This window comes from Pleurodeles waltl, chromosome 7 (genome assembly GCF_031143425.1).
Source record: "Pleurodeles waltl isolate 20211129_DDA chromosome 7, aPleWal1.hap1.20221129, whole genome shotgun sequence".
Taxonomy (NCBI): Eukaryota; Metazoa; Chordata; class Amphibia; order Caudata; family Salamandridae; genus Pleurodeles; species Pleurodeles waltl.
Window position 1 is genome coordinate 88,690,528 of NC_090446.1, and position 22,682 is coordinate 88,713,209.

The 22,682-nt window shown below is 45.3% G+C and overlaps 1 protein-coding gene across 1 annotated transcript in view; it reads right to left on the minus strand.

Annotated features, from left to right (window-relative positions):
* LOC138303742 (vesicle-associated membrane protein 1-like) overlaps window positions 1–22,405 on the minus strand; it is a 60,754-nt gene extending 38,349 nt beyond the window's left edge. Inside the window, exon 1 of the mRNA XM_069243117.1 lies at window positions 22,017–22,405. Within this exon, the coding sequence (XP_069099218.1) occupies window positions 22,017–22,018 (2 nt within the window). The 5' untranslated portion in view covers window positions 22,019–22,405. The remainder of the gene's footprint in view (window positions 1–22,016) is intronic.
* Between the last annotated feature and the right edge of the window lie 277 nt (window positions 22,406–22,682).

The window sequence follows — 22,682 nt, forward strand, 5'->3', positions numbered from 1 at the left end:
CCACCGAACGGGTTCATTGTTGAGGTGGCTCATTAAGTGCAGGATAGGCTGCGCAAAAATTTTGAAAAGGAAGTGCGCAACACTCTCAGATCTGAATGTCCACGGCATTCATTGGTCGGCAAATTAGCAGATACTCCAGATCTGGATCCCAGTATGGCGACGTTTCTGAGGAAGTACGCTAAAGATCCCAAAAAGGGACTTGACCGCGCTTGGCGTGGTTGCCAAGACAAATTGTTAGATTTGTCAGGTCCATTGCCGAAAATCTTGGACTTAGCTATCCAATCTAAAGAATCTAATATCCCTCTGGACCCAGATGTCGTACTGGCTTAGGCGCAGCGGGCTATCTGTCTTTTGGGCACCGCCAACTGCACCATGTCGACTGAACGCAGGCGCTCTTTCCTAATCCGCCTTGACCCCAAATTGGCTGTTGGAACTAACTAATGAGGTTGGTTCCTTAGCCAATGGCAAGCTGTTTGGTGACAAGTTCGTCAAAGATTTGGGCAAGTATGTTGCAACTTTCATAGCTTTGGACAAGGCTCAAGCCAATATCAAGAAAGTATTCAAAAATGCTCTTTTTGCCCGGGCCAGGCACTTCAGAGGCCGAGCACCAGGCTATAGATTCCAGGCTTCCTGGTTTGCCACTCAAAGGGGAAGAGGAGGTTCCTCCGACTATCGGACCTTCTACCCCAATCGTAATAGAGGACGTGGCCCTTCTTCCAGTGGGTATTGTGGAGGTGGCTCCACTTAAGACAGCTATCCCTCAGGTAAGGATCATTCCATTTTCAGAAGTAATTTTTGGGACAGGGTGCAGCAGTTCCTCCTGGCATGGCAAAATATCACACACAACCAATGGGTATTACAAACGGTTCAGGGTTCCACCTAGAGTTTTAGGCTTCTCTGGTTCAGAGAGTTCTTCCTCCTCCTCTTCTTTTTTCCCTCGCAGATTGCGCAATTATCAAAGAAGAGATTTTTGCGCTCATACAGAAAGGGGCAGTTGTACAAACTACGCCTCATCCTCACGGGTTCGCAAGCATGATTTTCGTAGTGTAAAAGAAGGGAGGCGGTTCCCGCTTGGTATTAAATCATAAACAATTCAATTCATGGGTTGTATACCGCCATTTCAAAATGGAGGGCATACATCTTCTCTGGGATATGTTAAGAGACGGAGATTGGATGGTACGATCGGATCTCAAAGATGTGTACCTTTCAGTGCTGATTTCCGCTCCCCACAGACGTTTCCTTCAATTCCAATGGTGGTCCCATTGGTTCGAGTTCACCGCTCTTCCCTTCGGGCTGTCCTCAGCTCCATGGTGTTTCACCAAACTTCTTCGACCGGTGTGCAATTTTTGAGGGAACGAGGAGTGAGACTTATTGTATACCTTGACGACAATCTAATTATGGCTCAGGACAAGGACACGATCCTTTGTCATCTCAATTGGACACTCTAATTTTACAAGATCTCTGGTTCGTTATCAATTCTGAGAAATCCAGCATGGTGCCAGCACAGACTATCGAGTTCTTAGGTGGGGCTGGAGGGCTCTTTGTGGCTCAGTGGAGACGGGGGGTTGTTGGTTCCCGGTGGAATTGAAATAGTTGCTGCAGCAACTTTGGCTCATTGGGTCAAATGGTTATTGGCAGAAGCAGGTATAGATGTAAACGTCTTTGGAGCTCATTCTGTCAGAGGAGCTATGGCTTCTAAAGCAGTTTCAACAGGAGCTAGATTGGAGGATATTATGGGAGCAGCAGACTGGCCAAATGAGTCTACTTTGAAAGTATTTTATCACAAACCTATTGTTGATGTAGTATCTGATGTAGTAAGTAGACTTTAAACTAACATAATCCGAAGCCTCCAGTCCTGCCATAGAATTAAAAACTTTCTAGTTATTGCGTCAAGAATTTTAGATTCTATTAAGGACACGGAGGCGAGGATTATCCCACCCTTCGTAAGTTTATGCTATACATGCTTTGAATGATATAACTGTTGTTTATCAAATATAACTGTTAATAGTTGATAAAGGTACCCAACCCGATATATATGTGTAGATATTAGTTTTTGTTTGTCTTCTTCTGCAGGGGCGAATAATAATACCACTTCTTGAATTCTTCGGTTGTGATGTTGGATCAAGTGGAAGTTCTGTTCTTTGGATGAAGTCGGCAGAAGAGAAAAGTTTTAGGTGGTTGGCACGTTCCACCGGACCAGTGTTCTGCAAGTTCCATATTGACTCTTATTTTTTTTGTTTTTCGCAAAGAAACCGGAAGGAATGTACTGTTAATGCTATTTATATTGTCAGAGAAGAGCCATGATTGGATGGCTGAGTGTTCATGGGATATATAGTTTAAAGTTTTTTACTGTTTTAATTGGCTGCTGTGATGTCAGTAAATGAAAGAGAAAGCATATTCCTCACCTCTGTGTCCTTAATAGAATCTAAAATTCTTGAAGCGATAGCTAGAATTTTTTTAATCCATTTTGACACCTTTGCTGTTCTCTGTCTGTTGGAGATGTGTGAACGCTTGCCTTGACTCAGCTTCAGGCACCACTACCCAGAAGCAGCGGGATGCCGCGCACACTAGACTGCCAACTTCATGTCTTGTGTGGATATGGCCAGATGGAGCTGGCAGCTGTTGCGCATTTCCTGGTAGGCCCAGGAGTGCAAGCAAATAACATTTTGTTTTTCAAAAAGGAACACAAGTATGAAAAAGGCTTGGGTATATGTATCAAATGGATTTTTTTTTTAATTCATGATTTTCTTTTCACCTGGTGATTTTACAGTCTTTGTGGTTGTTTTAATTCCTATTTTGGGGACGAAAAAAGTCCACGCTGCTGAGTGCAGCCAGTGCCCCTGGTGGTGGGCTGAAAGGTTTTAACTGGGAATTAGAAAACTAGAACGAGTCAGTGGTCAATACTGTATATCCCGGGCTCTTCCTAAGTGCCAACTAATTGATTTTCTAAAGATGTTTTTACATTGCTTCCTATTAAAATTCAATATGCACCAAACTGCGAAGCAAAAAAAACACGGTGCAAACATTTTCCTGGCCAGAGATGAACCTGTCCACACTGCCGTTCTTTCGTGTTCCTACCCTCCTAATGGTGAAAGGACGTGTTCTCAGTTTTGAGCATTGCTTTTACCATACCGGGGATGGGGTGGGACGTGTGGGGGGTAATTCTACATTCAGAGATGGCATGTTAGCTGACTTTGCACTCTTCCTAGATCTGCGCCTCTGCTTCATGAGTGCTACAGAATCAAAAGTGACGAGAGGGGCAGCGTGTTGGCACCCACGACCTGGTATGCGCCTCTTCTCTGATGGTAGCCAACAGCAAGCAATGTACATATGAGGGTTTCCAGTGCTTACCATGCAGGGCCTGGTGGCTGAAACTAATTGAAATGCTGCTACAGGTCTTTGCAAAAACTTTGTTTGAACATCTGTTCAGCATTTCAACAGTATCTACTGAGACAACTGATCACTGTAATTGCCTGAAAGCTTCAGGAAGCAAGGCCCTCTGTCAAAGGAAAGAGTCTCTGCCAGCGTGGTTGGAGTGTGATGCCAGATTTTAAAATGTTCGAGCAAATTTAAAATAGCTGCTTGGTCTGAATTAAAAAAAACATAGTTACGTGCCCAAAGAGAAATCCATGTATGTGTAGGGGATCTGGTAGGTTTTACCACCACAGTCGTCAAAGTGTCCAAAGAAAAATGGATAGTAAAGCAAGACTTAGCACAGTGCAGAGAGGAATAGTAATGAGAGTGCATGATTTAAAGCATAAGTCCTACTTGAAAGAGAAAAAAAGATGCTAACTGCTCAAAGAAAGGACTAGTTAGAGGAGCCAGAGAGAGAAGCAAAGGGAAAGGAAATAACCAAGAGGGGAAACAGAAGAGAGCGACTGAGTGCGAGTGGAACGAGGGAAAGAAGTATCAGAAGCAGAAATGGAAAATAGACAATCACAGAGAGGGAAAGAGGACTATGGTGAGAGCACCGAATGGCATGAGACAAAAAAACGAAACAGAGAAATGACGCAAGTATAAGCAGTGACTAATCGTAATAATTTAATTTTCTATGGTGCTCGAAACCGCTCTTCTTTCTGCCCTTTCCAAGGGCTGTGGTGGCACTCGGTTTATACCAAACAGATGCAGAGGCAGAAAGTGAGAATGAGGAGAGATGCAAATCAGCTTCGTGTGGAAGAGAGGATGGGACAGAACTTAGAGAGACAGAAATGAGTGACAAAGAACAGCCAGTTTCACAGGGTTTGAGAAATAAGCAGAGAAGAAGGAAAACTAAAGTATTTTGTGGACAGCCTGCAACATTTTGGTGTGTGTATGTGATATTTTCATTGTGGATTCCCTTCTTGGATAAGATAAGGTACACAACTTTGCATAGGAGCATGCCATGGCACACTATTAAAGGAGAGTACCACTGCTCAGGATCACACGTGTCAATTTTTAGATACACTGATATTCCTTTCTGCAAGCAGGCAAAAAGTCACCTAAGAAAATGACGAGCTGTGATGTAACAAGGGTGTGGGACTTGGTACAGGCTACCCCTAAATTACAAAATGCACACCTTCTCTGTCAAGTAATGTCCATGATCAGTCATTTAGGAGGCAAGGACAGACAGAAAGGCAGTGAGATGAAGCCTTTTGTAATTTTATAGCAGAACTGGAGGTTTGTATAATGTGGACCTCCCTGTGAATGTTTTGCCCTATTGCTGATGGGATATATTTCCAACAAGCCTTTGCAATGCAACCGGTCTTGCATTACGTCGAGCTAGAGCTATTAGCGTTGTAAACTCCTAACCTGACTTTTCTTGCCACATTAAATGAAAAAAGCCAAAAAGAGCGTGATCATGCTGTGTAAAACACAATGCAATCGGGCTGTGAAATAAAGAGAAAAAGTAGTCCAGTAACCATACGGAAAACATGGAGCCTCGTATGTTTCCAGTAGTTTACCGGTGTTCTCGAGGAGGGCTAGACACCGGAAAAGGCATGACGTATGCATGCCTTTCACAAATGAAAACAAGCAGATTTTAGTCCCCCTATAGAGAAATGAGAAGGGGGACGGAGCGGTTTGCGCTCGCCCCTAAAAAGGAGAAAATGGGATCCTATTCCCGGCCTTCTGGTTGAGGCCTTCACCGAGATGCTGGTCCTAAGGGCCCTGCTCCACTGGTGAGTTAAGGTGTCCATTTTGAGTTATTAGGATGTCTTTGGGTGAAATGTGCACTCTTTACATCACCTGCTTGCTCTTTTGAGAATTGGAAAACGAGGCTCCTGCCATCCCCGTACCAAGGATGACCAGGAGGCCGAGCCTTGCTTGCTTCTGAGTCGGGAAAAGATCCCCATAAAGTGAAGCACCTGAACAGCTCATTGTCCTTTGGTTGTGAAGGGCAGTAATATAACTCTATTGATTCAGGCCATAGCCCTAGTTCGATTGTTACCATCATAAACACACATTTACCCTTTACACCAGGGTAAAGGTGAAGCCAGTTAAAGAACCCAAGGACTCTTACACTGCTGCACCTCGTTATGAATTTATTTTTGGTGCTGCTTATGATTTTGGATGAATGATGTGGACCTGTCTAGTTGGTCTGACAACGCCCTCTACATAGGTTTCAAGCTTGTCCATGGATGTGCTTAATCTGAAGATTTTTCCCATGTTTGACCTAAGCATGATTGAAATCATAGATCACACAACGAGTGCCCTATAAAGCGCTCTGGATAGTACCTTTGTCTTTGGATTTGGGTAGACCCCTGGATAAAGATGCTTGCAGCCTGCTAGGGGCTGAGTGCATCAGGCCAGTCATGGCTAATAGATGTCACATCCTGCACACGGATCCCGCTAACCTTCCTGTTTAGTTTCTTCAGAGACCCTGGAAGGGCCTCTTTAGTAGCTTAAGGCACGTCTGGTGGTGAATGGAGGTTAGTAATGCTTTGACCCCGGTTATGGACATGACCAAGTAGGCCAGCTCTGCAGGTCAACATCTCTTTGTTCAGAGACTCGTCACAGAGATCTTCATGCTTCCTTGGCAAAAGTGCCTTTGCTCTTATGCGCTAGCACAGGATTTTTGTAAGAATCAGCCTCATTCTTTATGATATAGCACAGCCGAAGGCTGGTCCAAAAACCAAGGTTCTTCTCTTCAGCACCTCCTTCCTCTAGGAGCTAGCAGAATCTAACACCTTTTCATTCTTGAGCATGGCCAACTTTTGTACGTACAAACTCTTCTATGCTGGTGTTTTTTACTATAGTGGAAGAGGCAGGGACTGGTCACAGGCAGGTCATACAAAGACCCACCTGTTTCTGAGATGCCACTTGTTTCTTTCCCCGCTGAATGATGTTTGAAGGATCATGGACCGGGACCCTACATTTCTAAGGAATCAACAGGTGGGTCTGCTGGCAGCATCTGTTTTACCTGAACAAGCAGTGACAGGCTGAACACAGGTAGAACAAATTTGTACCTTCCTCAATTTTCTTCGAGGGAAATAACCTCTCATCTAGGACATAAAAACTACCCAAAGCTGCCAAATACAGATTTATTTCTTATTGGAGCTTCTGTGTCACGGAAACGATTACGATATCTAGATTTTGACATTTTTTATGTCACATAATGTCTTTCTCTTTAATGCTTTCAGCATACACTCATGTGTCTCTCAAGCCACATGTTTTAAAAAAAGTACATAATAAAATACACACATAGAAACATACACATAACCATACACAGTGAGGCTTTTAGTGTTCTACCTTTGGTCTGACCTAGCGTCACTCACATTTTCTTCCACGCGCTACAGCAGGGAAAAAATTTACCAGTCCAATTCGTGCATTGGCTGGCGTGTCCTGTGAGTGACACCACTTTACCTCATCACATGTGCACAGCTGCCTGAAAAGAAGGATACGTTAGTGCCAATGCAGAACTGCCACAGCTCATTGTCCAACCTTTCATTTTTCGGGTCTAGCACGCAAAGTGCTCTCTCCCTGGTGTAATTTCTATAGGCTTTTAACCACACCCATCAGTTTGGTTAGTTTGTGGGCTTGCCTTTTAAAATTTGCTTGGTTTCATTAGTGAAAGGCCTGCACACGTCATGCCTTTTCCGGTGTTTAGCCCACCTCGTGCGCACAGGCCAACCACTGAAAACATACGAGGCTTGATGTTTTCCGTATGGTTTCTGGACTACTTTTTCTTTTCATCTCATAGGCACCATGATCTCGCTGGGCAGTAGTTGAGCGCTTTGCATGACATCGACCGTTACATGGATATTTGCACTTTTTCCAGTTATATGGATAATTGCACTTTTGCCGATACGTTTCATTGCAAGCAAACGTCTGTTTCCTTTTGTGTGTCTGCTTCGTGCTCATGGCGCCCGTAGGGCTCGTTTATGTGAAACTGTTTTACTTTTCAGTTTCTGTGGCAAGAAAAGTCCTGTTACGAGTTTAAAACGCTAATAGCTCCAACTCGAGCAAATGCAAGACCCACTGCATTGCAAATGCTTGTTATAACGTTTGTACTTACTTTCCTTTGGAAACATATGCCTGCCCTCTTTAGATGCCATCATTATTTACCTTTTTACGTTTAATTTTTGATTTCTGTTGCTTTTACTTGCAACCAATCAATTAAATAAATAAATATAAACATTTCATGCTTGCTAGGGCTAGACCTATTTGTTTTGCTAATACTTGTAAATTGTGAATGGAAAAGAAGGAGGGTGGGCAGAAGACAGCAGGTTAGGGTTCTGGCTTTCCTGGGACCTTGCCTGTATCCATGCACTGCAAGGCTAACCACAATCTTCCAATTCATTTAGATTTATTTGCAAGCTGCCCTCGGTCACCCCATGACCTATTGACCTTCTTTTCTTGCTGTTCATCCTCACAGGGAAGGATGCAGCAGTTTTTGTTTCGTGTTTAGTGAAGGCGCTTTTGTTCAAGCAGCTTCTTCAATCAGTGTGTTCCTGGGTATTGACAGTTCTTGCTCAGTTCAGAATTGATAATAAAAAGCAGGAGTAGGCGTAAATTAAACTTTGTTTTTTCAGCCAAAGAGGCATGCCGGTTTAATTTCTATAAGTCACGCATTTCTGAGCGGTGGTATATCGATTGCTAGCGACGGGGGAGAATGTTCACTGATTGCATTAAATATTCACACAATACAGCTTATTAATTCATCATCGGTATGAGCGGTAGATTGACCTCGTCACCTTCTCTTTAGATTCGAAATGTAAAAGTTTCTCAATGAATGGCAGTGCTACGTTATAGCACACGAACTGAATCTGTGAAATGCGGTTGCTGAACATTGGGCTTTAATTGGTAAATCATTGAACTGTAGAAATAATAAATTACATTTTTACATGAAGTACAGTGGCTGCACAGTGGTCCAGGCAATCTTGTGATACTAGTCACAGCAGACACCACCAGCAGTGTGGGTGGGGTTCTGGGGATTGCATTATTTTACATTGCAAAAATAAATAGCCTAATATTTGGCTTCATGGAAGGTTGCCTACTGCCTAAGGCTAGAACAATTTCAATGCCAGTATATTTTTCTATTTGGAATGGGCCACATGTACAAAGGTCAAGTTTTGCAACTCGCGAATTGCGAGATTTAGCGACTCGCAATTCCTGATATACAACCGTGTGTCAGAACCTGTTAGCGATTCTCAAATGGGTTGCAAGGGACCTTAATATTCATGAGGCAGGGTGCAAATTGCGACCCATTAGGGAATGGCCACACTCACTGGGATGGTGGCCTCCTGAGGTCAGCAGAACACAATGTCTGTGACTGCTTTCTAACTAAAGCAGCTTTTTTGTAATGCAGCCCGTTTTCCTCAAAGAAAAACAGTATGCACTACCAAAATAAAAAACGTTTTCTTTTCATTTTTTCAGAGTAGGCAGTGGCCTATGGGACTTTGAGTATTAAGTTCAGGAGCGATGGCAGAAGTCTTTCTTTTCATTACAGCGGTTGTGAATACAACTTCTGTTCACTATAGTTATTGCGAATGCATGAAACATAGGCCCTTCCATTAGAAGGGGAGGAGAGAGAACATGGACCTTTGGACAATGGAGACTGACCTTAAATATAGTCTGGGACAGACAGGGGAACAGTACAGAGTCAGTTACAGGAAAGCTGGAGACCATGTGCAGAGATGCAGCGGCCTGCCATGGCCTTCTTTATTTATGCTTCACAATCATTTGTGACTCTTCATACATCAGAGGTATGTTTAATTGCATGTGTAAATACATTCAAGACATTCCCTCCAAAAACAATTGCTTATGAATGTTGTCTTGATGGTGAACACAAACATTTTGAACTTGGTCTTAGTTCACAACTAGTAATAGTTTCTTTAATTGTGGCAGGCCAGGCTGCTAATGCTATCAAGTGGCTTCATATAACGTATCACAGTTTCAGCTATGCCCGGCTTGTTGAGCCAACTACACTTTGCATTCTGGGACATGTACTTTCACTTTTTCAATTTTCACTTACCCCTATAGGCCTAAGTGACCCAAAATATGAAGTGCTGCAGGCTACATTCAGTAGTCTGGCTGAATATGATGCATGTGACATGGTGCTATCCAGCAGCTATGGACTGCATGCCTTAAGAATAGAAGATTTTGTACCAGATATTGCATTGAAAGTTTTTTATACTCAACTTCAGTGGCCTTTTAGGGCCAATGAAGTTCAGTAAAAAAAAAAAAAAAAAAATGACAAAACAAAAAATGGAGTCCAATTAACTGGAATGTGAAACTTCCTGACGGCTGAGGTAAGTAACAAATGATTTTAAATGTATGTTATGTGTATATGAGAGCGAACTTATGTGTGAGAGAGTGTATGTGTGATCGTGTATGTATATGTAGGCGTGTGTGTGTGAGTGAACATAAAGGTCAGATGGTGTGTGATGTCACATCCGCTACACCTGGCCCTTTGAGGTTCATGTCTCCTTTATTGTTCATTCTCTAAACTTTGAGGATTTATGAAGTGCGTCAGCACCTCCCGCACCTCGAATTCTAGTACAAGTGTGTCAGAGCTGCCACACAACATCACAGGAAGTATCCTTAGTGACACAGTAAAAATACTGTCATTTTATTAATGGTGTAACATGGCCAAAGATACTGTTTCATTCCTTTTTTTAAACTATGGGCCTGATTTAGATACTGGCGGATGCATTACTCCTTCACAACGGTGATGAATATACTGTCCGCCGGGGGAAAAATATTTCATTTTGCGTCATCTGTTATGATGTTAAATTGATTTTCATAACTCATAACTTTCTTTTCAGTATAAAACTGTGCTACGATTGCTGCACACCACATTTCTTGTCGGCAAAGTTCTGTTGGCAAAAGACACTCAAACTGTCTCATTTTGCACAATAGGGGGATTACAAGATTTCAAAATGGAAACATTGTTCTTCTTTCTGTACATCTATTATTTGAAGGTCCCCCAACTGCATAGGTGGGATCAATTCTCAAAGGTGTTTAAGAGTGTAGGAAGTAGTACTGCAGAAGTACTCTTTGATGTTCTCTTTTCTGCCTCTGTGAATTGGCTTGAGTTGCCAGCTCCCTATTAGTAAAAGTGCAAAGAGGGTGCAGTCATCTCTATTTGAATTAATTGTACATATTTGTGTATGTAAGTATCTGACTCTAGCCAAAAGGCAGCAGAACGCTGAACAGGGTCAAAGACAAACATAAAGTCAATGAGTGTTAGGATTCATAGCTGATTAGATGACTATGAATGGATTGTGATGTAGTATTCTTTAAAGTGAAGTGTATGAATGTTCCCTGAAAATTTCCACTTTATTCCCATGTTAGATGTTTAGAGTCCAATTCACAAAGGTGTATAAGAGCACTTAAAATAATACTACAGGATTACAACTTTACATACTCCAAAATGCTTTCAGAATAAACTCCAAAATGTTTTAAGATGTCTTTTTATTAATATGGTGGGCGGAAGTACCCTTAAAGGAGACTCTTGGAGCCATGCAATGTGGCCAGAATTCTAACCTTGCTCCTATTGTGCCCTCAGCCTCATGGTCTGTATTCAGTTTCTTTAACGATTTTGGCTGCATAAGCCCTTCGTCCAACAGATAAATACAAATCATTAAACAGGTAAAAGAAGGTATAGATTTAACAATTTGTAGAGAAGGAGAGGAATCAAAAAGAAGAGACAATGAAAAACAAAGACAAGAGACTAAGAGACTCTACATTGGAATTGAACAAGCAGTCCAATAAATAGGACAAAATACATCCATTTGCAAGACCTTCTCCCATATTTTTCTCTTATACAGTCTGCAAATAGGGGAGGGGCCAAAGTCTATAGCTGGAAAGAAGGACGCTCTGATCAAATTTGCAGCAGTACAGACAAACTGGACAACAACCAAATGTAAAGAAAAGGCTGTGAAGTGAGCAAGATAAATGTCCTCGCTTTCTTGTGTGCAGTTCTTTAATTAATATTTTAAGAAGATTTAAGAAAACTATTAGTAATCTAGCAATATGTTTCAGTGCGGAGAACTTTCTTTCCAAATTTCTGCTTCTCCATAAATATTGAGTTCAATTTCTGGTTCTAAGTCAATGATACTGTAGCTGTTTCGGGACCATTCGGGGAACTGAACTCACCGATAGATCTTCAGGTCCTGACGTCATACTACATTTGGCTCTAATTTATTCCTTAGCCATGCAAAGGAACAGTATTCTGGAGGCCCTCTCAAAGTTCTTCATTCGAAGATTTTTTGAACATTGGTAATAACAATATTCCATTGGTTGTTGGTTTGAGTTCTGAGGTGTTGGCTTTCTGGTATGGCCATGTTCTTTTCCATGTGTAAATTGCTTACAGGATCATCCTTTGGGATGGGGTGAAAAGCTGACACATTAAATGCTGTATGCAATGTTTTACTTCTTGCCTTCAAACTTTCAGTGTTTTTCAGGAGAAAATGCAGGATTGACATAGAATTCTTACCAATTACTGCTAAATCTTTTGACCATGCTGGTGGTGGAAAGGGGGGTTGCTGTTTCATGAAGACCCTGGATGAAGACACTTCTGATGATTCCAACTGGCTTCTGATTTCAGACTGTTTCTCTCTCACACACATGCATGCATGCATGCACACACACACACCAGCTACCATACAGGTATCACAAGCCCACGGTACAGACACATGCACACTTGATGTTAGGAAAGGTTCTCATAATAGTGGAATTTTAACTTTACATGTAGACCATACTAACACTGAAGAAAAAGGTATTTTGTCATAACACACAGTACTCTGCCATCACCCCTGTACATGATGCTCCATGACAGGCACGGTAGTCTGCTGTTTTCCTTGAAGGCACACTTTGTGCCCTCCTCCAGGTCACAGGGCATGTCCTGGACCTCACTTTGTCAGGGGCAGACCTAGGCCTCTGCAATCCTACAAGGTTGGCATGATGCTGGGACCTAAAGAAAAGTCACAATAACAGATTCAAGCACTTATTGCAGAGGCAGACACCAGCTCACCCTGCACAGGAAATACTCAACCCAACATTCTTTGTCGCAGACTGAGGAGGGTTCATGAATAATGTTCAAAATGCCATATCTGATTCTAAGTGGACTTCAAATCTGTCTTTTGAAATGAGAAGTGGGCTGTGCATAGTTGTTGCCTTTCTCCATCGCCTAAGTCTGACCAAAGCCACTCTGTTGAGTTTGAGGCTAACTTATACATCATCCCTGCCTTCTCCATCTCCTTTTGCTTTCAATTTCTAGTCTCCTTCCCCTTCTTTGGCCCCTTTAAAGATTGCCAGGACTGACTGTCAGCACTCACCTCTCGCCAGGGTGAATACTTCACCCTCCTTTCAGCTCCATTTTAATCTATTGTTGACCATAATAAAGTCTGGGATGTTGGCTCTGCCTGTTTTCCCAATCCTGACACAAGCATATTGCCAGTGACACCTTGTGCCCCCTGAGAGAAGGTTTTTGGAGTAGTTTCACCAGCTATGTTGCAGGGCTGTGGTATTCAGAAATGGGAGCAACCTACACTGTGCTTCTGTGTGGCATACTTGAAAAAGTACCAATTGGAAAACACTTTACCATTATCCTAGCTCTATTCCTGCACCACTTCAAGCACCGAATGGCTGTCTCTGGCTATGCCTTGGGTGACCCTTTCTATGGATCTTTATAGCTAGCTCCCCCTCACACTGATAAGGACATCTAATAAGAGGTGATGTTCTCTGACAGCAAATTTAATGGTAGGCCCTGGTCATCTTTCCCAGTAATCTCCGGGTAATCTAGCCATCTGGCAGGGTCCCGTATGCCTTTACCTTAGCACTTCTATGGCTTACTCTCACAGCAGAAAACCTGCACAAAGTCATTCAATTACGTTAGTCAAGGGCATATAAAGTAAAGAGACAACAGTCTTCTCACCAACAGGGCAGCCTTGCTACCTTTGTGCAGGGTTTGCCTAACAGGCTGAGTGAATGGAGCATGCAGGCCAACTGGCATCTGATGCATCCCGAGCAACATCTCCACACCGTCTGCTAACGCCTCCAGTTTAGATGTCCACTTCATTTTCTATGCTGTTGCCCATGGAACTATCTCCTATCTTTATTCATCCACCCAGCTGCTCCAGAACAGTGAACAATGTCCCAAAGAAAGATGGAATTTGGAGGTACTAAAGAAAAAAAGTCTCCAAAACTGATGCCTACTCACAACCAAAGGCAGAGCATTGGTGAAATAGCTTGGGCATTGTTCTCATTCATAAATGGCAAAATAGTCTGGCTTATGTCCTTTGCTTTTCCACCTTTGCAAGATGTCAGTATTCACCTAGCCCGCGGGATGGGGTCAGGGGGTGTTATGCATTTGCGAAGAATGCCCCAGGGATCTTCCAGTGCCAACTGAACAAATCATTGCTAGGGATGAACATGTTTTTAACTAGAAGGATACTGATGGTGCCTCCCTTTACAGGGATGGTTTTCCTTCAGAGGTAGCTAAAGTAGGCCAGGCCAGGGAGTGGGTGTTAAGCTATTATTCTGTGGGCCCTTCAGAAGCTACCATCATTCGTATTAGAAACACTTCAGGTTTCAAGTGGGGGAAACCTTGCCATGTGTGTGGGAATACACCTGACTAAAGCCAGATTGGTTTGAGTTCTTGCTCTGCAGAGTACAGAAATAGTGATGTTTCACCACCAGAAGCTCAGCTCCTCATGACATCATCAACATTGTCTATGGATTTTGGAAGTGTGTAAGGTTCCCTGTCAGTGCATATTTTCAAAAGTATACATTGCTTAAAATTTTTAATTTTTTAACAAGTACACTGTAGAGAAGCACATTACATAGGACATCATCTGCTATTGAGCACCTCATGAATAATACGAGAAATTATTTGATGAAACGTGAAGAGAAGGAGACGATGAAATTCAAACACTGCCTAAACTTAGAAACATCACTATGAGATGGGGAGAGATTTCACCAGTAGGGGTCAAAGATCTGAGAACGGAAGGGACTATCAATGATTTAGAGATCACACTACTGCACTGGAGAAGCTTGGGAAAGGAAAGGAACAGTACTGAGAGAAGAAACAGAACCTGAAGACATGGAAAGACAGAGAGAGAAAGAGATACATGTGTATGTAGTAAGAGAAGGAGACAGCAAAAAAGAGAGTGGGATAATGGGGAAAAATAGAGCAAAAGAGAGAATGAAATAGGGAGAGGTGCTGACTGGAATCAAGCTAGCCTGGCTGATGAAGGGTGATACCCTGAAACTGGTCCTAGGATGCTTGTTTCCAGGCCAGGGAGGACCTGGCTTGGAAGTTCAGGCTGGACTGTTCCCAAGGGGGACAGTATCAAGACTGATTTGCATATAGCTGGGTCCAAACTGGAACGGCATGGGTGGCAAAAAAACGATGGATTTAGGCCCAAATCTCTGTACTGGGGGTGAATGTTTGACATTGTTCAGCATTACATCCATCACTTGTTATTTTTGCATATCCTAGTTGAGCCACATCTTAAGAGTGAAATAAGGTGGCCAAGCCTGGACTTCTATGTGGGTGAGAATCTTATATATAAATGAGGGAGGGAGTTTGTTAAAAAAAAGATAATTACATTTTAGTTTTTTTAGGTGTACTAAAAGTGATGGGGTAAGGACCAGAGCCAGAGAAAGTGAGGTCTTCATATAGGGATGTTGCTGGTGTGTGATGCTGGGCTGTCACCAGCAGGGTTTGAGATGACTAGCAGGATGGATGTGGGATCTACAGAGAAGTGCAACTGAAACACCATGAAAGCAATGTGTCTGTTGAGGACGAAGACAGTGTCCCCCACACAATGAATATATGAAGCACACTCTACCTAGCACACACAAGTGTCTCCTGAAGCTATGGGGCACCTCCAGTTGTGAGCTGCCCAAGATGATTCAGGACTCAGTCTCAGTGGCATTGGCTCATGAATTTGACGTGCCAGCTCACAAATGTTCAACGAGGGATGAGGAATGGATTGTATCTTCCTCTGTTTCAGGGCGTCAATCTGTGCAGGAAAAGAGTGGAATGTATCTCCACAGACCCACGTGTCAGATACACTGGGGCTTCTACCTAAAAAACTAGGGACTTTCCCTGCTGCGGTGGCAGTGGACGAATCTGAACTCTTCCTGCTCTACCACACACCAGCTGCAATGTCAAATCATGTCATGGTATGCTATTTTACGTATGTTTGTAGAGCGTTCTATCACCTGGGAGGGTATCCTCACACTTGTGCATGTGTGGAGTTGAGCCTCCCGTGTGGGCCATTTGACGAGCCAGGCCTTCAGCTTTCTACTGAACTCAGAATGCAAGGAGGATGCTCTGATGTGTACAGGGAGGTTGCTGCAAGCTTTAGGATGGATGTTCGAGAAGGTACGCAAGCTAGGAACTACAGGTCAGATGTATGTCCATTTCATTTTGCAAATTCTAATTGCGACTTTTTGTGAGTCACAATTAGAGACTCGCAAAATGAAATGTACAAATGTGTCTCAGACACATTTAGTGATTCCAAACAGAGTTGCAAAGACTTACCTCATCAAAAATCATGAGATAGCTCGCAATTTGCGCCCCCATTGGGAATAGCCGCACTTACAGGGATGGTGGCCTGCTGGGGACAGCAGACCACCATGTCTGTGACTGCTTTTAAATAAAGCAGTTTTTTTTAATGTAGCCCATTTTCCTTAAAGGAAAACGGGGTGCATTTCAAACAAAAAAATGAAAAGTTTTCTTTTCATTTTTTCAGAGTAGGCAGCGGTCCGCTGTACCACAATCTGTTCTGAAAAAATATTTACACTTCCATTCACAAAGGGGGATGCGAATGGGTTAACACCAACTTGAAGTTGGTGGTAACTGTGAATGTTTTGTGAACACACTCACAGTCGTAAAACATTCCTACATGCCAGTGCAATTCGGTGTTAGGAAGGGACGCCCTAAACACACCCCTTTCTAGTACCGAATCGCAAAAGCAAAATGTGATTCAGTAAACAAGTTACCAAGTCGCATTTGGTACATAGATGGGCTGTTTGTGACCGGAAAAATGTTTCATACATCCGGCTCTACATCTCTAAAAACAGAAGGGTATGGAGAAACCAGCTTGCAGGCATTGGGCTAGTAGAGCATGGTGCCAACCTCACCAGACAGGCTGTGATTCTCTCAAAGAGAGTGTCCCTCTGAGATCCTGTGGATAATCCAGCAGATGGGTTGATGTGAAAACCTTCCATAAATCTGAGGTAAGACAGTAACTGTGCCCCATTCTCCTTCACCACCTTCCTGGCTTGATATGAAATGCTTCAGTCAGATGCAGAATGTGCAACATCCCAGGTGCATTCCTCACTGTGTAACTCCTCCGTTGTCTTTTGTTGCGAGGCTCCAGCAGGAGAATCCTCTGCTTGGCTCAGACAGAAAATTGGCTCTGGGTGTGGAACAAAGGGTCAATCTAGAAAATCCAGCTACTCTACTTTCCCTTCAAGAGTAAAAGATCTTCGGTCCATTTCATGTAGTTATGATGAAGGTAGGAGTAAAAGTCTTGGAGGCACCATCATGTGCAAGTGGTAGCTCAACGCTCCTCCATTACCTCACATGAATGATATGTAGTCAGAGTCCTTTCTGGCCAAGGCTGTGGTCTTCCAAAAGAGATTTGGGTAAGCAGTGACTGAGTGTTGGGATCTGGATGAGGTTGGCTTGAATGCCCAATTGGATGTACCGCCCTTGCTACAGAAGCTGGAGTTATATCAACCGAGGAATAATCCAGAAAAGTAGATGATACTCATGCAAGGTCTTCATGTCTTTGCTGAACCAAAATGCAATGAAGAGAGCCTCCCGGAGAAGATAGATGGCTGTTCATTCCATCTTGTTTCTGGTCTACAAGTAATGCAGAGAATTTAAACCTCCAGGGTGCAAATGTACACATCCAAGTTCTATCTCAGCATCGGCGCCAATGGAAATTCGAAGCTGGGCTGTGCACTTTCAATTGCATCACTTTCCTTTTGACTGTTCTGCACACTGAGCACCCATTCAATTGTCCTGAGCCACTTTGATGGGCTTCTTGCACAACAATGGAATACAAATGTTTCTCTGCCTGGCAAGCTCACTGTTTCAGAAAGAATCTTTACAAGGGTGATGGAGGATGAGCAGTTGTTATGAATCATTTTGCCATAAGTGCCACCTGTGAAGAGTTTCATTCAGCGTCCTCTCTGCTCCTTTAAGTGACTCTCTACCCAAAGTCCATTCTGCCATCAGTCAGTAGCTTCCCTGCCCTCGCTGCTGTCCCACCCACTTTCCTTTAACAAGAGCCCTGTCCCATTGCGCATCCAGTCATCACTTCGATTCAGTAGACCACCCTAAGGTTATTCTGCCCCTCCTGTTCATTCTGCTGACTGCGGTGCCAGAGATGCCCCTCCAATTGTTCACCCAGTGCCCCATTTGCTGCATATTCATTGCCTCACCCCCCCCCAATTTTCAGCCCATCCAAACCTTGGCTTACATTCTGGCTCCTTCCTGCCCAATGTCTACTTTGTCTATGGTGACAGTCCAGGACCTTCCCTGCTCTGTGCCCATTCAGTGCCATTCCAGACACTGCCCCATGTACATTCAGTTCCCTCCCGGCCACACTTTACTTCTACTCCCTAGTGAACCCACTGTCCCACACCCATTCTGTCCCAATACCCATTCAGGGCACTCACTGTCCATTCAGAATGGTGATCTGTGTTGATAACATGCCCTCCCTGTCCCAGATAATTGTTGATGATGCCAGGATGGACTTTAGACTTAGTAACTGGTGCAAAGTCCATTACTCTACATCCCATCCAGTCACCCCCGCCCTTCATCCCATTTCTGCATATCCCTGAAGGAACCCAGGTAATCATCAGTTAGGATCCACCTGGGAGGAGCTTGATGCCAGTTATGTTGTCCATCCTCCAGCCCTGTAGCAACTAGAAGCCATCCGGAGTAGCCTTGAGGCGACATATTTAACTGTACACCAAACTTCCAAATGAATGGGCAAGTGCGTACTCCCCTCAATCCATTCTGTAGAGTCCTCTTCATCCCACTTTGGGAATTGCCTCATAGACCACGCTATCAGGTTCATACCCTTCTGTGCACTCTCCCCTGTCCACCACTAATCTTCCCTCCCCTGCACGTACTTTGTGTCCGCCCTCGTTCAGTCTGCATCTCTTCCCACAAGATAATCATCATCTGTTTGTTCTGCACTGCGCAGGCTGTGCATTATTCCACAGTCCATCATGGACACCACCAAACCATCCAGTGCGGGGTCATTGGTGTCCCCATAGTCCGTCTTCAGTTTCCATGCCCTCCTTCTTCTTCCCAGTGCCGTGGAATGCGGCCATAATGATTTCCAGTGTTTCAGGATGAATTCAGCATCTCCATCCATCACTTGCCTGTTGTCTAAGTGATTCTCTCTGCATTGCCCAGGCAGGTCCACACACTGGTCCTGCAGCTCAATATATTATAAAAGTACAAGCTTCCCCCTCGCCAACAAGGCCCAAAAGGGCCGTTTGCATCCAGAGAGCACTTGACCAGGCAGTTCAGGCTGATGTGATATCATCTCGGAAGGGCCAAGACTGATTTGCATATGCGGGGTCCTTCTGCGTTAGCAGTGAGTAAAAACTGTAAAATGGAGTGCACCCGAAGTGATTACCAGGGGGTTAAGATTCATTCAAGCATTTTGATTCATCCCTGATTGTTTTCCAAAATGAGACCCGTCTAAGTGGCGCGGATATTCCCACTCAGTAGCAGAGCCCTTTGTTCCATGGGGACCAAAGCTGGTCCTGTCAATGATGCCCAATATGGCCGACATGCGTATGAGGCCGATTGTGTTCTTGTTCAGAAGAGATACGGCCCAGTGGGGCTGGGCCAAGGCCGGTTTGCATAGGTCTGGTCCATGCACGTAATGGCACAACGAAGCTCAAAACAACGGCATGGAATGCCTCGAGAGCAATGCCCAGCGTTTCAGATTAATTAAAAGATTTCCATTTGTCGCTTTTGCTGACTGTGCCATGTAGTTCCAGGAACATAAACCACGCTATCCATTTCCCCCCTGAGCCCCCCTTCCCCGGCGTCTGTTCTCTGCCCCCTGTCTCTTATCGGGTAACCACTATGTCACAGGTGCCCTGCTTTCCCCCCAGAATCCTATTGCCCCAAGTGCCCTCCGTGATCAGTGTATCTCCAGTATCCTCTCTGTCCCATGTTCATTAAGGGGCCCTTTTCCCCAGGTCCATTCTGCCCCAGCTTTCAAGCAGCATATCCCCTGCCCTCAATACTGCCCCACTACTGTCTTTTCAGAATGGTCCTGTCCCACTGTGCATCCAGCACCCACTGCCATTCAGCAGTCCCACCTCAAGGCTGTTCTGCCTAGCCTGTCCATTCTGCTGCCCTCAGTGTCGAAGGTGCTCCTCTCACCCACTGCCCTCTCAATGCGGGGCCTACCCAATCCCCGGTGTGCATCCTGCCTCCTTCCTGCCCGATGTCTACAGTGCCAGTTCAGAATCCTCCCTGCCCCATCTCCTTGCATATCAGTCACTGTCCCATGTTATGTTCCAGTACCCCTTCAGTACCGTCCCTGGTCATTCAGTACTGCCCTGCTCCATGGTGATGCAGTGCCCACCCTGCCCCATGTCCCCTCTACCCAGTTTCTTCAGCATTCTCCCTAGCCCGTGTGAATCCCCCTCCGTGTTCACGTCCTCCCTGCCCGTGTCTACACTGCCCTTCAAGTCGTACTCCTCTTCAGTATTCTCCATGCTCACGCCCATGTGCAGCTGCTCTTTACTGCCCATGTCTATTCAAGCACTCCCTCCCGTTTAATACGCATCCTCTTGCCCCCCTCCTCCTCCATTCACATCTCTTCCTCCCTTGTGCATTGATTGCCCTCCCTGGCCCATGCATAAGGGCCCTCGTGCCCCAAGCCCCGTTGCTGATCTTCCGGCCTGATTTACATTCAACGCTCTCCCTGACACCACGTCCAATCACCGTGCTCCTTGTCTCATTTACATTCCTTGCTCTCCCTGACACCGCGTCCAATCACCAGCCTCCCTGCCTCGTTTACATTCCCTGCTCTCCCTGACACCACGTCCAATCACCAGCCTCCCTGCCTCATTTACATTCATTAATCTCCCTGACACCACGTCCAATCACCAGCCTCCCTGCCTCATTTACATTCATTAATCTCCCTGACACCACGTCCAATCACCAGCCTCCCTACCTCATTTCCATTAATTAATCTTTCTGACCCCACGTCCAATCACCATCCATCAGCTTCTGGTACATTCAGTACCCTCCCGCGTCCATGTACATTACCGTGCCCCCTCACACCAGTGCCCATGCTGTACCCTTCCTGCCTCGAGGACATTCAGTGATCTCCCTGCTCAGTGACAATTCACTGCCCCATGCCCGTGTCCACCTTCTCTGCCCGGAGTCAATTCACACCTCTTCCTGCCCTATGTACGTCCGTTCACTGCCCTCGTCACATGTCCCCCTGCCAGTCTGCTGCCTTTTCTGTGCCATGCCAATTCACACCTCTTCCTGCTCTATGTATGTCCGTTCACTGCCCTTGCCACCTGCCCGCGTCCTTTCACTGCCCTTGATGCCCAGGTTAATTCACCGCCTCCCCCGTCCTCCTGCCCATTCACTGCCCTTCATGCCCCGTGCCCAGACCAGTCTGTGTCCACGTAGGAGGTGGCACTTCTATCCAAGTGTGGCAGAGCCAGCAGCACCGGAAGAGGCGGGGCAGAGCCCCGATGATTGAATGTACTCAGAGAGGGGGAGGGGAGAGTGGGGGAAGGAAGGAGTGAAACAGAGGAGAAGGAGACAGAGGGGGGTGAGAGGAAGAGAGCAGGAGATGGAGAGAAACACCAGCTAGGGAAGGGGGGGAGCGAAGGCGAGAGAGGGGAGACAGCGAGAGATAAATAAACTGAGAAAAAGGGACGAGAGAGGACATAGATAAACGGATTGACTGATGGCAGGATGGATGGATGGATGGATAGATGGGTAGACAGAAAGAGAGAGGGACGCGGGCATATACTCGCAGAGTGACTGCAGACAGACAGGAAAGACACTCGGCCGTCGCAGTGGGAGGGAAAACAAATCACAGAGAGAGAGAGAAATGACAGATGACACACACCAACAATAAGAGAGATAGAGAGCGGGGGCCTCATTGAGGAAACAGAAAGAAACATCAGCTTTTAGAGAGATGCAGAACTGAGACACCCTGAGGGTGAGCAGACAGCAAAACTCGAAGACTGCACATTAACTCAGAGATCGCAATGCTGATGGAGAGTAAAGATGAGACAGTCACACCAGCACTAAGAGACACAGAGAGTGTGATGGGGAAAGGAAGATAGTACAGAGCGGGAACTAGAGAGATCCCAGAGCAGACAGACACTCCAGCACTGAGACCACAGAAGAGACGGTCTAGCACCGAGAAATGAAGGACCAAGCAGAGATACTCGGGGTGCGAGAGCATAGACGCTCCACAGATTCCGCACCTTGTTCCAGGGTGCCCCTGAAACACCACTCCCCCTCCCCCGCTGACGCCAGGTGCAATGCAGTATTTGCTGCTCACATGTCTGTGGCTGGAAAGGGCTGGTCCCACCGACAGTCCTGGTCCTGATGCTGCGGATGCTCTCTGCGGTCCTGATGCTACGGGTGATGTTCGCGGTCCTGATGCTGCGGCTGTTGACTGTGGTCCTGATGCTGGGGAGGCCACTGCTGCGGATGCTGATGGCCCTGCAGCTGAGGCTGGTCCTGATGCTGCGGCTCCTGGGGCTCTGCACGGTCCTGGCGCCGCCGATGCTGTTCCTGCAGGTGGTGATGCTGATGATGCACTTTCTGTTTGTGGGCGTCGACGTCAGCGTCCGTCCTGCCTCGACGCCAATGGCGTTTCTGCGGATCCCGGGGCTGCACCACAGCCACGACCACAGCCCCCGCCATTAAAAGTACTCGACGACTCGCCTGACTAATGAGGAGGGTGGGGGGCAGAAAGGGTGACCCCGTTCATCTCCTCCCCCAGTAAGTATATTGTTAAACCAGGAACAACCAAGATCAATGTATTTAAAAGGTGGCTGGGGAATGGAGGCTCCTGCCTTACGCCAAGCATAAGGGGCACATTTTATTTTGATGTATTTATTGAGTCTGTGTGGCGCCAACAAACCATCCTGTGCAACTTCGGAACCCTGTTTCATTCCAGCCCATTTTGCCCTTCCACTGATGGTGTCCTGTCCGTCACAGA